We start from the raw sequence: 15,168 nt of genomic DNA on the forward strand, positions 1-15,168 counted from the left end.
AGGAATAGAACCTGGGTCCCCTGCATTGAAAGGCAATTCTTTACCACTGGACCACCAGGGAAGTCCCCCTATGTATTGTTTCATGAGGTGTGCACACATTCTTAAACAGTCCTTAAAGACTAGCTGCCCTACTATAGTCGTATTTTCTTGGGTCTTGGCACAACCCTTTTATACAGTGTTCATGTGTCACCAGCAGACAATTTCCTTTTCAAAGTTCTTTGTAGAAGAAGGAATTGCATACCCTGTCTCTTCTTTTTGTGTCCACCACAAGGTTGTGTCCTTCACCTCATGAGACCTCTCCCATTCTGTGATCTTTATAGCTCAGTAGTGCTAAGCAGCCCCATCCTCAACTGGAACCAACTCCTTGCTCCTGCAAACAATCCCATGGACAGGTTCCTAGGTTTGTTACACACACTTTTGTAGTAGCTGTCCCCTCTGACCAAAGTCAATGTGCACTTCACCAGCATTACTTGCTTTCAGGTTGTTGGCATGGAGCAGAGGATGAAGAGGCACCTCCTGAACAGAGCATTTCTGTAAATAGAATGTCACAGGTCAGTACTCCCAAGGCAGGTGTGTCCACCCAAAAGGCCCATTTTTGTGAGATATGCGGCCCGGACTTGGGAGACATTTTGCACTTGACTGAGCACCAGAGGCAGAAACTGTACGATATTGGGGCATGGGAGCAGCAGTTGTATTTCAGTGCAAAACTTCATCACCAAAAGCAGAACATTGGCGAGAAATGCTTCAGAAGCAACATGGACAGAGCCTCATTTATGAAAGACTGCAAATTTTTTGTGTTAGGGAAGTCCCTTTCCCATGGGGAGTCCACATACACCAGGGAGAAGTCAAACAGGGGAACTGAGTGTGGAGCTGCCTTTCACAGGGGGAAAACTCATTATAACTCTGGAGAATGTACTGAAGACTTTAGTTGCAAACACATGCTTTTTCAGCACCAAAGAGTCCCCACTAGAGAAAAATGCTACATGTGCAGCGAATGTGGGAAATCTTTTAGCAAAAGCTACAGCCTCAATGACCATTGGAGAGTTCATACTGGGGAAAAGCCTTATGAGTGTGGGGAATGTGGGAAAACCTTTAGGCAAAGCTCTAGCCTCATTCAACACCGGAGAGTTCACACTGGAGCGAGGCCTCATGAGTGTGACGAATGTGGAAAATTATTTAGCAACAAATCCAACCTCATTAAACATCGGAGAATTCATACTGGGGAAAGGCCATATGAGTGTAGTGAATGTGGGAAATCCTTTAGTGAAAGCTCTGCACTCCTTCAACACCGGAGTGTTCACACTGGAGAAAGGCCTTATGAGTGCAGTGAGTGTGGGAAATTCTTTACCTACCACTCCAGTCTTATAAAACACCAGAGAGTTCACTCTGGATCAAGGCCCTATGAGTGCAGTGAATGCGGAAAATCCTTTACTCAAAACTCTAGCCTCATTGAACACCATAGAGTTCATAGTGGAGAAAGGCCTTATAAGTGCAGCGAATGTGGGAAATCTTTTAGCCAAAGCTCTGCACTTCTGCAACATCGGAGAGTTCACACTGGAGAAAGGCCTTATGAGTGCAGCGAATGTGGGAAATTCTTTACTTACAGCTCCAGTCTCTTGAAACACCAGAGAGTTCACACTGGATCAAGGCCTTATGAGTGTAGTGAATGTGGGAAATCCTTTACTCAAAACTCCAGCCTCATTAAACACAGGAGAATTCACACTGGAGAAAAACCTTATGAGTGCAGCGAATGTGGGAAATCTTTTAGCCATAGCTCCAGCCTCATTAAACACCGAAGAGTTCACACTGGTTAAAGGCCTGATGAGTGCAGTGAATGTGGGAAATCCTTTACCCATAGGTCCAACTTCAGTGACCACTAGAGTGTTCATATTGGAGAAAGGCTTTATGTGCACTTGAATGTGGGAAATTCATCTCCAGACTCCTAAAACACCATAGTGTCACATTGGAGCAAAGCCTTATGAGTATGGCAGATGGGGAAAATCCTTTGACCAAAGTCTAGCCTCAGTACACTCCAGAGAATTCACAGTGGAGAAAGGCCTTATAACTTGTAAATTCAGTGAGTGTGAGAAAGCCTTCCGCTGAAGAACATACCTCATGGGATACCACAGATTCCAAATGGGAGAACTACCTTCAATGTGCAGGTATATACGATTTCTTTGTTCAGTGCAACAACACAGGAGGAGATCCCTTATGAAGATGCCATTTGCCTGTATTGAACCAGATACATCCAAACATCCACTTAAATTCCAGGTATGTGGGAGCTGCATTGCACTTTTTAACCTGTCCAGGGCCCTTGCCAGATTTATGTCACCGCCAGTTCTGTAGCAGAAGTCATTTCACCTCTAACCACCTGTCAGTTGCCCATAGTGTGCAATATTCACCCAACCTAGGAAAGAAACCCCAGTGCTCTCCCACTTGCGGGATGATTCATGAGTAGCTTGAACACTTAGTCTTTCCCAGTTTTTTTTCCTCCCTTATGAGTTAAATCATGGACCTTACCCAGTTTTGGCCTAGAGGACTCCGTTGGTGATTTGAAAAGATGGACTACATTTTTCAGTAATATTATTGATCTCATGAGACTCTAGTGATGGGATTTTCCAGCCTCCAAGTCACTAGCCTGGGGAACAGTCTGCCTCCCATTGCTCTTGTTTGTATAATAATAAAGGTCTTATTGTTTAAGACACCATTGATCTTAGGGGTTCTGTTCACTGTATGGGGTGGTTTGTTGTAAACTGGGTTTGTTGGCTTGAGATGAACTGCTCTGGTCAGGATCCCAAACTGTGTGCCTTGGCAGGGACAGTATTATGACAGAATATGCCTCTCCAGTTTTGGCCTAGGTTGCATTGGTGCTCAAAACCTTCAAGGAAAGACTGCAGGGCTTTGTGGTGTTAATTTTTAGATGGCATGCCATGATGTTTTGTAGGTTCAGAGTTCAAACTGAGGAGGGGGCTGTTTCTGGTTGCTGTGACAACCTTCAGTGCTTTTGAGAGCAACATAAACTTATTCTCTTGTTCACAGGCGATATTTCATCGTGCTCAGCACTGTTGAGGGAAATCTGTTCCCCAGGTCCTGCAGCAGAGCTATGTGCCCTGATGTCCTGAATTCTGTAGGGTAACATCAATGATTTTAAGATTAAAGGGGCCAGGGAAGTGATAATTGTTACAGAAACACTGGATTAATAGAGAGTGGAGGAGACTACAACATAATGGTTAGAATGTGCCTCTTTTAAAAGGTCACTCACGACGTTTAGTCACTATGGTTGTGAAGGATGAGCAGGTACAGAAATTCTCAGGACATCCAGAACTGTATATCCTGTGTAGCTGAAGGCCTTATCAAAACGTTTTGTGGGGCTTCCCTGGTGGCGCAGTGGTTGGGAGTCTGCCTGCTGATGCAGGGGACGCAGGTTCGTGTCCCGGTCCAGGAGGATCCCACATGCTGCGGAGTGGCTGGGCCTGTGAGCCATGGCCGCTGGGCCTGTGCGTCCAGAGCCTGTGCTCCGCAACAGGAGAGGCCACAGCAGTGAGAGACCCACGTACCAAAAAAAAAAAAACAAACAAAAAAAAACAACGTTTTGTGGATTCCTGTGGCTTCTCTGGGCTGTTCACCTAAGGCCATTGCTGTGCAAACAGGAAAACAAGGATAGAGAGAAGAGAGATTCTTAGTCTAGTGATATGGTATTTTTGACCCATCCAGTATCCCTGTTGAATGAAGTGGAAATAGTCTTTGTTTCCACTTCAAAAATTTCTCACTTATTTTTGCTGCCTCTGAGGCAAGTGCTGAACCTGCCCATTGAGTCAGTATGGTTGCCAAAACTGATTTTCTAGAGTAGGAAATCCAGAATTTTAAGTTGAATCATATTTTTAAATTTTTACTAAGTATAAATTATATGCAGTAAATATCTATATTTAAACTATAAAATTTGATAAATTTTGATATCTATATAAATCCATGAAACCATCAATCATTATAATAAACGTTTCTGTCACCTCCATACTTACCTTTAATAATCCTTTAATAACCTCTTTGTCCTCCAAGCAGCCATTGATTTGCTTTTCGTTATAACAAATTAGTTTGCATTTTCTAGAATTTTATATGATTGAAATTATAAAGTCTTTTCTTTTTTTTCCTTGGGTGCCCTCATGTGGCATATTTATTTTGCAGTTCATGGTGCTTACATGAGTAGTTCATCCTTTTTATGTTATTGAAAAGTGTGTTGTATTGCTATAGCACTATTTATTTATTTATTCATCTGTTTTTGGATGTTCTAATTGTTTCCAGTTTTGGCTATTGCAAATAAAAGTGGTACAGAAATTGGATACAGTTCTTCATATTGACATATTTCCTTTCTCTTGTGTTAACACATCAAAATGCAATACCTGAATCATAGTGTAGGTAATATATAACTTTTAAAATTTATTTTATTTATTTTCTTTGGCTTCATTTGGCCTTCGTTGCTGCGTGGGCTTTCTCTAGTTGCAGCGAGTAGGGGCTACTCTTCCTTGCGGTGAGCGGACTTCTCATTGCGGTGGCTTCCCTTTGTTGCAGAGCACAGGCTCTAGGGCATGTGGGCTTCAGTAGCTGCAGCACATGGGCTCAGTAGTTGTGGCTCACTGGCTTTAGAGTGCAGGCCCAGTAGTTGTGGTACATGGGCTTAGTTGCTCTGCAGCATGTGGGATCTTCCCGGACCAGAGCTCAAACCTGTGTCCCCTGCATTGGCAGGTGGATTCTTAACAACTGTACCACCAGGGAAGGCCCTATAAAACTTTTTAAGAAACACCAAATTGTCCTCTAAAATGATTGTTTCCTTTTGTATGCCTATTAGCAGTGTATGAGAGTTCCAGTTCTCCCATATCCTTGCTAAAGTGGATATGGTTAGCTTTTAAAATTTTGACTTTTTTAGTAAATATATAGCATTATGTCACTGTGGTTTTAGTTGCATTTCCCTGATATTTCATGATGTTGAGCATAGCTTGTGTACAGGAAATATGGAAGAAGAGTGAGCATGTTAAACATTTTGAAAGACTCAATAAACCAAATTTAGATTGTGGCAAATTCTAATGAACAAATGGCTTAGCAGCTTCATCAAGTGAATAATATGAATTAAAAAATGGTAAGTGGTACATAGAGGTTAAAAACATGCAAGACACACCTAATTATTGCCAAAGATAAATTTTGTATCCAGATTGCAATCAATCTGCATCAAATAATACAGTTGACAAAATTCAGCACTTACAACAGTTTATCATACTTTTAAGTATTTTGATTTTTTGCAACAAAGTTATTGGAGTTATATAAGGGCCTTTACATTTTAGAAACACATCCTGAAGGGGTTATATGTGAATTGACATGATGTCTGTGATTATAAATAAACCACTAAGTGCATTGGGATATAGAGAATAAGAACAACCATGAAATAATAATGACAGAATCATTACTTCTTACTAGTCTTTTCCATTTTGGGATATATTTGAAAATAGCCATTACAAAGGGTAGAGTATGTGCAGGTAGGGTAATTTCATATGGTGAGAAGGATAAATTTAAAAGGCCAGGAGGAAACTTTTAGTTTTGATACTCTAAGTGGATATTTTAAATATGAGCAGTTTAAGTCAATCATGTCTGAACTAAACTGTTTAAAAAACAAATCTTCAAAACTTGTCACTACCTAATCTTTTTGTTTTCATTTTCATAGATACTTTTGTATGTGTGTCTGTGTGGCCATATTCCATTTTATTTGATCTGATATAGAAAATCCTACATAGGTTTTTGTTTTGTTTTGTTTTGTTTTTTTGTGGTACGTGGGCCTCTAACTGTTGTGGCCTCTCCCGTTGTGGAGCACAGGCTCCAGACGAGCAGGCTCAGTGGCCATGGCTCACGGGCCCAGCCGCTCCACGGCATGTGGGATCTTTCTGGACTGGGGCACAACCCCGTGTCCCCTGCATCAGCAGGCAGACTCTCAACCACTGCACCACCAGGGAAGCCCCTACATAGGTTTTTAGGGTATTTGTAACTTTAAAATAGAAAGAAACAATTAGCATTATCTATAGAAATTTAGAACAGGAAAAAACCTTAGATGTCATGAGACCCATTTTTCTTCTTTCACAGATAAGTAAATTAGGGCCCAGGAAGTGGAAGTGAGTGACTTGCACAGCTAGTTAGTAGCAGGATTGGAAGTAAACCCAGGTTTAGTAACACTTTGGTCCAATGTTTTGTTTTGTTTCATATTTACATTTTTAATTTTTTTACTTAAAGACTTTATTTTTTAAGAGCAGTTTTAAGTTCATAACAAAATTAAGAGGAAGGTGCCCTGCCCCTACACATTCATCACCTCCTTCATTATCACCATCCCCTACCAGAGTGGTACTTTTGTTATAATCTTATAATCGATGAACCTACATTGATACATTTTTGTCACCCAGAGTCTATATAGTTCATATTAGGATTTACTGCTGGTGGTGTATGTTCTGAGTTTGAACAAATTTATAATGATATGTTGCATCACTATAGTGTCACACAGAGTAGATTCACTGCCCTAAAATTCCTCTATTCTGTGTATTGATCCCTGCTTTTCCCCCACATTACCTGGGAACCACTGATCTTTTTTTACTATCTCCATAGTTTTGCCTTTTCCAGAATGCCATGTAGTTGGAATCATACGATATATAGCTTTTTCAGATTGGCTGTTTTCACTTAGTAACATGCACTTAAGGTTCCTCCATGTCTTCTTATGGCCTGATAGTACATTTCTTTTTTAAAACTGAATGATATTCCATTGTCTGGATATGCCACCATTTATACATTCACCTACTGAAGGAGACATCTTGGTTGCTTCCAAGTTTTGGCAATATGAATAAAGCTACTATAAACAATTATGTACAGGTTTTTGTGTGAACATAAGTTTTTGACTCCTTTGGGTACATACCAAGGAGCACAATTCCTGATAAGAATATGTTTGTTTTCTAGGAAACTGCCAATGTCTCTTCCAAAGTGTCTGCACTATTCTCACCAGCAATGAATGAGAGTTTCTGTTGTTACACATCCTCACCAGCATTTGGTGTTTTCAGTGTTCTAGATTTTGGATTCTAATAGATGTGTAGTGGTAGTTCATTGTTGAGGATTTTTGCATCAATGTTCATGAGAAATATTGGTCTGAAATTTTCTTGTAATGTCTTTTGTTTTGGTATTAGGGTAATGCTAGTCTCTGAAAATGAGTTAGGAATTATTCCCTCTGCTTCTAGCCTCTGAAACAGGTAGTAGAGAATTGGTATAATTTCTTCCTTAAATGTTCACTAGAATACACCAGTGAACCCATTTCAGTATGGTGTACTCTGTTTGGGGAGGTTGTTAATTACTGATTCAATTTCTTCTGTTGCTTTATTTTTATCTTTTTCTGTTATTCCTGTTACTCATAATTTATAGCTTTTGTAGTTGTCTAACAGTTCTTGAGTATTCTGTTTTGTTTTTCAATCCTCACCCCTCCCCGTTTTGGGGGTTTCTATTGAGATATCCTCAGGTCAGATTCTTTTCTTAGCTGCATCCAGTCTACGAATTAAGCTCATCAAAAGCATTCCTCATTTTTGCTACAGAATTTTTGCTCACTAGCATTTCTCTTTGGTTCTGTTTTAGAATTTCCATCTCAGTTTACATTGCATGTCTGTTCTTGCATGCTGTCTACTTTATCCAATAGAGCACTAAGCATATTAATCATAATTGTTTTGAATTCCTGGTCTCATAAGTCCACATCTCTGACTTGTCTGAGTTTGGTTCTGATACTTGCTCTGTCTCTTCAAACTTTCTTTTTCTTTTTTCTCTTCAAACTTTTAAAAACATTTTTATTATGCCTTAAAGTTTTTTCTTGATAGCTAAGTATGATGTGCTCAGTAAAAGGAACTGCTGTAAATAGGTCTTTTAAGTGATTTTAAGGTGTGGGGAGAGGGGAAGTGTTCTATAGTCCTATGATTAGGACTCAATATTTCTTTTTCTTTTTGCATTATAACTTCCTCTTTAACCTATTAGGTCTTTAGAAATGTTTTCTTAAAAATTTCCAAACTTTGGATGTTTTGTTTGTGGTTTTAAGTTTTCTGTAAAAAAAATATTTTAACTTGACACATAATGTAGGTCCCAGTGTTTTAGTGAGGTTCTCCTACTGGACTGTGAACTTCACATGTGCCTTTTCAGTCTCTCCTCTAACTTAGGTGGAAACAGGATGGCTAGAGTGGGCTCGAGTTGGGTATTTTCCTTCCCCCCAGGCATTTAGGCTCTGATAAAACCTAAGGCTCTGCTTTAAAATTTTCTCCTGGAGCAGACTTTGCATAAAGAACAGAATGCTTTGGCATATTTGAAAATGGTTCCTTTTCCTTTCTCCCTGCTGGAAGCATGACAGGATTTTTCTCGGATATTCACTGCGAGAAACAGGTAGAACTCTAGAAGATAAAACTCAACAGAAGTGTGGGTTTTCTTCCCCATGACTGGGCTCCCCTGGAGTTCTTCTCTCTCAGATTTGTCCCCACTGAGAGGAATTTGTCAATTACAGTTCAGGTTTCCCTGTCCTGGCATTGGTTACCACGGTGATTTCAGCTTGTGGGTTTCTGCTTCAGTAACTTGTGATTCTCTGTGTTACCCTTTCAATCTCTCCAATTTGGGGACAGTGGTTTGCCCTGTGACCACACTTCATTTAGGAATCTAAGAAGAGTTGTTTATTTTTTCAGTCTGTTTAGGCTTTTGCTTGTTAGGATGGAGTGGCAAATGCCAGATTTTTATATCCTTGACCGGAAACCAGAGGTACCTTCCTGCCCTTTTTATTTCATCCTTCTGAACAGATTAAATTTCTGATACACTGGCACTGCTATGATCTGAATGTTTGTGTTCCCTTCAAATTCATATGTTGAAATCCTAAGCCACATAGGTGATGGTATTGGGAGGCTGGGCTTTTTGGAGGTGCTTAAATCATGAGAGTGGACCCCTCATGAATGGATTAGTGGCTCATAATAGAGGCCCCAGAGAGATCCCTAACCCCTTACACCTTGTGAGGACAGAGCAAAAAATCAGCAACATTGAAGAGGACCCTCACCTGACCATGCTAAGCACCTTGATCTCTGACTTCCAGTCTCCAGTACTGTGAGAAATAATTATCTATTGTTTATAAAACATCCAGGCAGTGATATTTTGTTATAACAGCCAGAACAAACTAAGACACATTCTATCTTTTGTTACAGCTATTTTCAAATATATACAGAAATGGGAAAAACTATATCATGACACCAAATGAAGGCTTCCTCAATCTTCCACCATTATTTATCATTTAATGGCCATTCTTGTTTTGTCCATCTTCACATACACTAGTGGATTATTTAATTTATGATCTCAGACATTACATCATTTAATGCATAACTTCTTGAGAATGCATTTTTTAATGTGAGGGCTATTTCATAACCCCAATAGCTACCACACAAAATATATTTTAAAATATGATAAATATGTTATCACTGCTCAATTATCTCAAAAGTTTTGTGTTTCCTAAGTCAGATTAATCAGTTAGGATCCAAAATGTATTATGGCTTTCAGAAGCTGTCTCATAAGTCTCTTCACCTATAAGTTCCATCTACCTTTTTTATTCTTATTATTTGTTGATGTTGCTGAGTTATTTGTCATTTTCTAGGTGCGGTTTGTTGAATCTCTGATACTGTTTAATGATCACCCTTTCCTCGTATTTCCTGTACACAAGATATTGATGAGATGAGTGATTGAAATTTCATCCCAGCAGTTAGATTGTGATGGTGACTGTTGGGGAAATAAAAACAAAATCTCCCAACCCACAGATCCTGTCCAAAAAGGTGGTAGAGACAGAAAACACGTTCATTGTTTGCAGTGTGTGTTTTCTAACCTCACCAAACAATCAATTCTGACATTATCTCCCTGGAGGTAGCATGAGATCCCACAAGTGAAGGACTCAGTCCCACAAGTCTTCCTCCACTTCAGATATCTTTCAAAAGTCCAGGTTGTTACCTCTGCTTCTGAGCGACTGGCTATAAATCAGAAATTCCCATGACCCCCTCCTGGAGTTTGATTATTTTGCTAGAGCAGCTCACAGAACTCAGGGAAACATGTACTTAAATTTAATAGGCAGATGAAGTATTATATAGGACGAGTTCTGGAAGGGTCTGGAGCACAAGAATGTCTGTCCTCATGGAACTGAAGTCTGTCACCCTCCCAGTACGTTTAGAGACTTGGAAGCTCCTTAAATCTTGTTCAAGAGTTTGTATAGAGCTTTAAACTCCAGCTCTCTCCTCACACCCCCTTCCTGGAGGTCAGTGGGTGGGGCTATTTAGGACCCCCAACCTAAATCACCTCTTGAAGCATAAATTCAGTTGTGCTCAAAAGGGACCACTTGGGACTTCCCTTGTGGTCCAGTAGTTAAGAATCCTTCTTCTGGGCTTCTCTGGTGGTGCAGTGGTTACGAATCCGCCTGCCAATGCAGGGGACACAGGTTCATGCACTCGTCCAGGAAGATCCCACATGCCGCGGAGCAACTAAGCCTGTGCACCACAACTACTGAGTCTGCGTGCCTAGAGCCCTTGCTCTGCAGCAAGAGAAGCCACTGCAATGAGAAGCCCATACACAGCAATGAAGAGTAGCCCCCACTCGCCGCATCTAGAGAAAGCCTGCATGCAGCAAAAAAGACCCAATGCAGCCAAAAATAAATAAATTAAAAAAAAAAAAGAATCTGCCTTCCAATGCAGGGGACACGGGTTCAATTCCTGGTCAGGGAACTAAGATTCCCACATGCTGTGGGGCAACTAAGCCCACATGCCACAACTACTTGAGCATGCAAGCCACACCTAGAGAGCCCACGTGCTGCAACTACAACAACAGAAGGGGCCTGTTATGAGTGACAAAAGATATTCCTGTCACTCAGGAAATTCCAAGGGTTTTAGAAGCTCTGCCAGGATCTGGGGACAAAGGCCAATTAAATTTCTCATTATACCATATTATTGGGTTAGTATTAAAGCAGGATGTGATGTGCATCCAAAGCCATCTGCTAAGAAATTGCAAAGACAGAAAAATAACCAAAAAAGCCTCACTCCCTTATATAGACAAGCACATAGAACCCATTATTTACATGTTTTCAAGATAAATATAACTAGTCTTCAAGTAACAGGACTTGACAGCACTGTGAAAGATGAAATAAAATGGAGTCGCTTATGTCAAGGGGTTTTTAAATGGAGCTGAGAGGCCATTAAAGAAGTGGGTCTTACGCACGTCCACACCAGGTGAACTGGAATGGGCCAAACCACAAGTGTTTCAAGAACTCTGCAAAAGTACCTTGCTCCAGTAACATTTTTGCTTAGTGACACCTTTAGCAACCAAACATGCTTAGCCAAGACTAGCTTTCTGCCGCCAGCAGCAATCAAAATACTTTGAATTATGTAGACATTCCGCTTTTTGTCTTTAAAAACCCGACTTTCACTCCCTAGTAGGACACTATTTGGGTTGCTACCCGAATCTGTGTATCCTGAGTTGCAATTCTTTGACCCAAATAAACGCTTCTGCTTGATTTTGCCTCAATATTTTCTGGTTGACAGCATCACTTGTCACAGATAGTTTATCCTAACTATACCTGGTAATTGGGGTGACCATCTGTGTTAGCAAATTGGCTTTATCTAGAGGAAAGACAAACTACTTTGGGAAGTTTTTTCAAATTGGAACAAGGAACCCACCGAGGTGAGGCTCCTACCTTCCCTCGGGTACCGGGAGATAGGTGAGCTAGCTCCCTTGCTGTTTGCATTTCAAGAAGCTGGGTCTAAAGATGTTTCCATTTTAAAGAAATGGCTCCTAGGTTCTTAAGAAAGACTATTCTGGGTCATGAATCTGAAAAACAAAAAAGCCCAACTGACAAAAGTCCTATCTAGTATTCAAGTGGATGCATTTTAAAGAGATAAGGAAGTGCTTAGAAGTTCTCTAAGCTAAATGCTCTGACAGAAGACAAGGGAGAATCTCCCCATTTTCAACAGGAAGAATTAAGCCTCATATTTAATTTGTATTTCACACATGGGGAAACAGTGTAATTGACATTACAGTGTAATAGTTGTGGATTGAAACACAGTGTAATAGACATGGATCTGCCTAACAAAATACCCTTCGCTAAAAATTCAGGGAGGCAGTCAGAGTCCAAATGGCACTTGGAATCCTCTTCATACGAAGTATAGAGAGAGGGCCATTGGTTAATCAGATTTTTATCTCTTTTTTGTCTTGAAAATTAAAAGTATTACAGTGCCCACTTAGGGAACTATGGCTTTATAAGCTTAAAACTTCCTCACTAGGGAATCCGCCTAAACCCTGTCCCTCTTTGTCCTGTTTGTAGCCCTCTCTTCCATTCTTTTGCTTCCCTCTACAGTATTCTTAGTTGGCTGAAATACCTCAGTGTCCCTTGAGTTTGCAACTTCCTTGTGAAGGAGACACATTCCTGGATAATGGATGTTCAGCCTGGTTGTGTTCAAATTTCTGACATTGTCAGACTTCTCAGATTCCAGACGGGAAAAGAAAAGTCTGTTAAATCATTCATTTTTCTCCTGTGCATACACAGTTCCACGGATTAGTCACTCCATCTTTTGATTGAGCCAAGAGTTGCAAAACATGGTTTGAAAAAAGTCTGCTAGACCTGAATGAAATAGATTTGGAGATTAACAAAACTCATTTAAAAAGGAAACAATGGGACTTCCCTCGTGGCACAGTGGTTAAGAATCTGCCTGCCAATGCAGGAGACATGGGTTTGAGCCCTGGTCCGGGAAGATACCACATGCCATGGAGCAACTAAGCCCATGTGACACAACTACTGAGCCTGCGCTCTAGAGCCCGCGAACCACAACTACTGAGCCCACCACAACTACTGAAGTCTGTGCGCCTAAAGCCCATGCTCTGCAACAAGAGAAGCCACCACAATGAGAAGCCCGTGCACCACAAGGAAGAGTAGCCCCTGCTCACTGCAACTAGAGGAACCCTGTGCACAACGAAGACCCAACGCAGCCAAAAAAATGATAAATAAATAAATGTAAAAAAAAAAAACTTGTGAAAAGTACTTATTGATAATATCTTGAAAAAAATTGTCCTAACATAGGATGAAAGAAAGATAACCATTAATCTTCTAATGCTTTACAGAGGTTTGGCTCTTTCTTTTTATTTATTTATTTATCCTTTATTGAAGTACAGTTAGTTTACAGTGTTGTGTGGTTCCACTCTTTATATTGCTACATAAAATCTTGGTGAAAGGTGTTTTTGAAGGAAAAATTTTTGAACTGTGATTTTGAATAATGGCCTTGACTTTTAGATTACTAGATAAGAAGAAGAAGGAGAGCCTCAGAGATTTGCTTTCAAGAGGCTTTAGACATTTGATTTGTGTATGTAGATGTTTACAAATTATATGTTTTTAAAATTTGTATAATGTCCTTATCAATTTGGCTTTTTGAACAAATTAAATTGATTGAATAATTTTATTTGTGAAATGGAATTACATCTTCTTGCTGATTTTATCACCATGTAAAAAAATGTCATCACAGTACTGTAGTTTAATAAGACCTAGGATTTAATTTCTAATGATTTCGAATTTATAAGTTGCATACATTGGATTTATGGGTCAGCTAAGTTATTATTTCCACAAATTATTATTTCTTTTTGCTTGTTTGTTTTTTGGTCGTGCCGCACAGCATACGGGACCTTAGTTCCCCAACCAAGGATTGAACCCGTGCCCCCTGCACTGGAAGTGCAGAGTCCTAACCACTGTACCACCAGGGAAGTCCCTCTACAAATTATTCTGTCTCCTTAGTTCAGAGTCTGGACATGAAGTATCCTTTATTGTGTCTCAGCCCCTTCTGTCTTTCCTGAGTGTTCACACAGCTTCCCAGCACCAACCCTTCACAGGCACTTTTCTCTCTCACTGGAATATTCTTCCCAAAACTCAACATATAGTAAATTATTGCAGAATATTTTTTTCATACACAGAAATACATTCTCAAGGTATCTTTTCTTGAGCCTTCAGACTAGGTCAAGTCCAGTAGTTGTATTTTGTCATAATCACCTAAACTTGATCTCCCAGCATTTACAGTAATTTAAGTTGTGTAATAATTTGTATAGATGTATGCTTAAAGACTGTGTCCTGGCTGAACTATCTTTTTTTTTTTTTTAAACCAAAGCTAAGATACCACCAAGTGTAAAACAGACCATTATTTTATAGACATTTCAGAAAGAAAAGTGCTGTGATAAGGTGCCTTAATGATAGTTTTATATGATACAGAAGTCAGTCATGGAGTCCTTTGTTACTTTCAAATTGCTTACATTCTGAAGGATTTGGCAACTTCTGCTGTGATTTGCCACACTCAGTTGAAGCACTAAGACTAGGATGAAGCCTATGAACTCGATATCACAACTGCTCAGCCACAAGTATAAGATGCTATTCAGTATATGATACCTCCCAATTTTAGAGCTGTTAGAAGGAAGAAAAATGTGTGTCCTAAGATCATTGAAATATATCGCAATCCCTGTGAGGGCTGGAGCTACTGGTCTAATTTAGGTAATTGAATTACCTAATAGTACTTGGCCCATAGTAGAGGCTTAGCCTTACCTAATGGATGAATGGACATATGAATATTTTGTAAAGAACAGAAACCATCTGGTCTTGTGACAAATTTAGAGAAAATTACCTTTTGCCCCAGCAGAGGAAATAGAGCCTGGAAACAGAGTTGTTGTTATTGATGAGCACAAAGGGAAAACATTGGGGAAACATGTCTCCACAAATGTAACAGTATTTATCAGACATAACCTTGGATTATCAAATAGCACCATGCAAAGAACCAAGATGCAGGAAAGCAAGTAGAAAGTGACAAAGGTGCACATCAGGATCAGGATGGTTTGGGTGGCTCTGGTCTCGGGAGAATCTGGGGCAGTGCTGGGTGCTGTGAATATATCATACTTGCCTCTTGTGCCTGTAGAAGATGCTCACTGTGGAGCCGTTAGACCAGGCCGTAAGGCCCAGACACACATCAGTGAACACGTTATATTTTTATATCGTGACGAGAGAACAGTTATCCCTGAGAAGGGGGTGAACCAAAATATGTCACCCCAATTTGGCACATTGATTTTTTTCTTTTTTAATATATT

At 40.0% G+C, this 15,168-nt stretch overlaps 3 protein-coding genes across 7 annotated transcripts in view; 2 read left to right on the forward strand and 1 right to left on the reverse strand.

Moving 5' to 3' along the window:
- LOC117195386 (zinc finger protein 154-like) overlaps positions 1–13,127 on the forward strand; it is a 31,309-nt gene extending 18,182 nt beyond the window's left edge. The window contains exon 3 of the mRNA XM_049703278.1: positions 481–13,127. Within this exon, the coding sequence (XP_049559235.1) occupies positions 481–1,814 (1,334 nt within the window). The 3' untranslated portion in view covers positions 1,815–13,127. The remainder of the gene's footprint in view (positions 1–480) is intronic.
- LOC101284368 (zinc finger protein 211-like) overlaps positions 1–15,168 on the reverse strand; it is a 274,839-nt gene that overhangs the window by 143,375 nt on the left and 116,296 nt on the right. The gene's annotated exons all lie outside the window — the stretch shown is intronic.
- Positions 1–15,168, forward strand: part of LOC101283876 (zinc finger protein 551) — a 270,119-nt gene that overhangs the window by 51,612 nt on the left and 203,339 nt on the right. The window lies entirely within an intron of this gene.

Source organism: Orcinus orca, chromosome 20 (assembly GCF_937001465.1).
Source record: "Orcinus orca chromosome 20, mOrcOrc1.1, whole genome shotgun sequence".
Lineage (NCBI taxonomy): Eukaryota > Metazoa > Chordata > Mammalia > Artiodactyla > Delphinidae > Orcinus > Orcinus orca.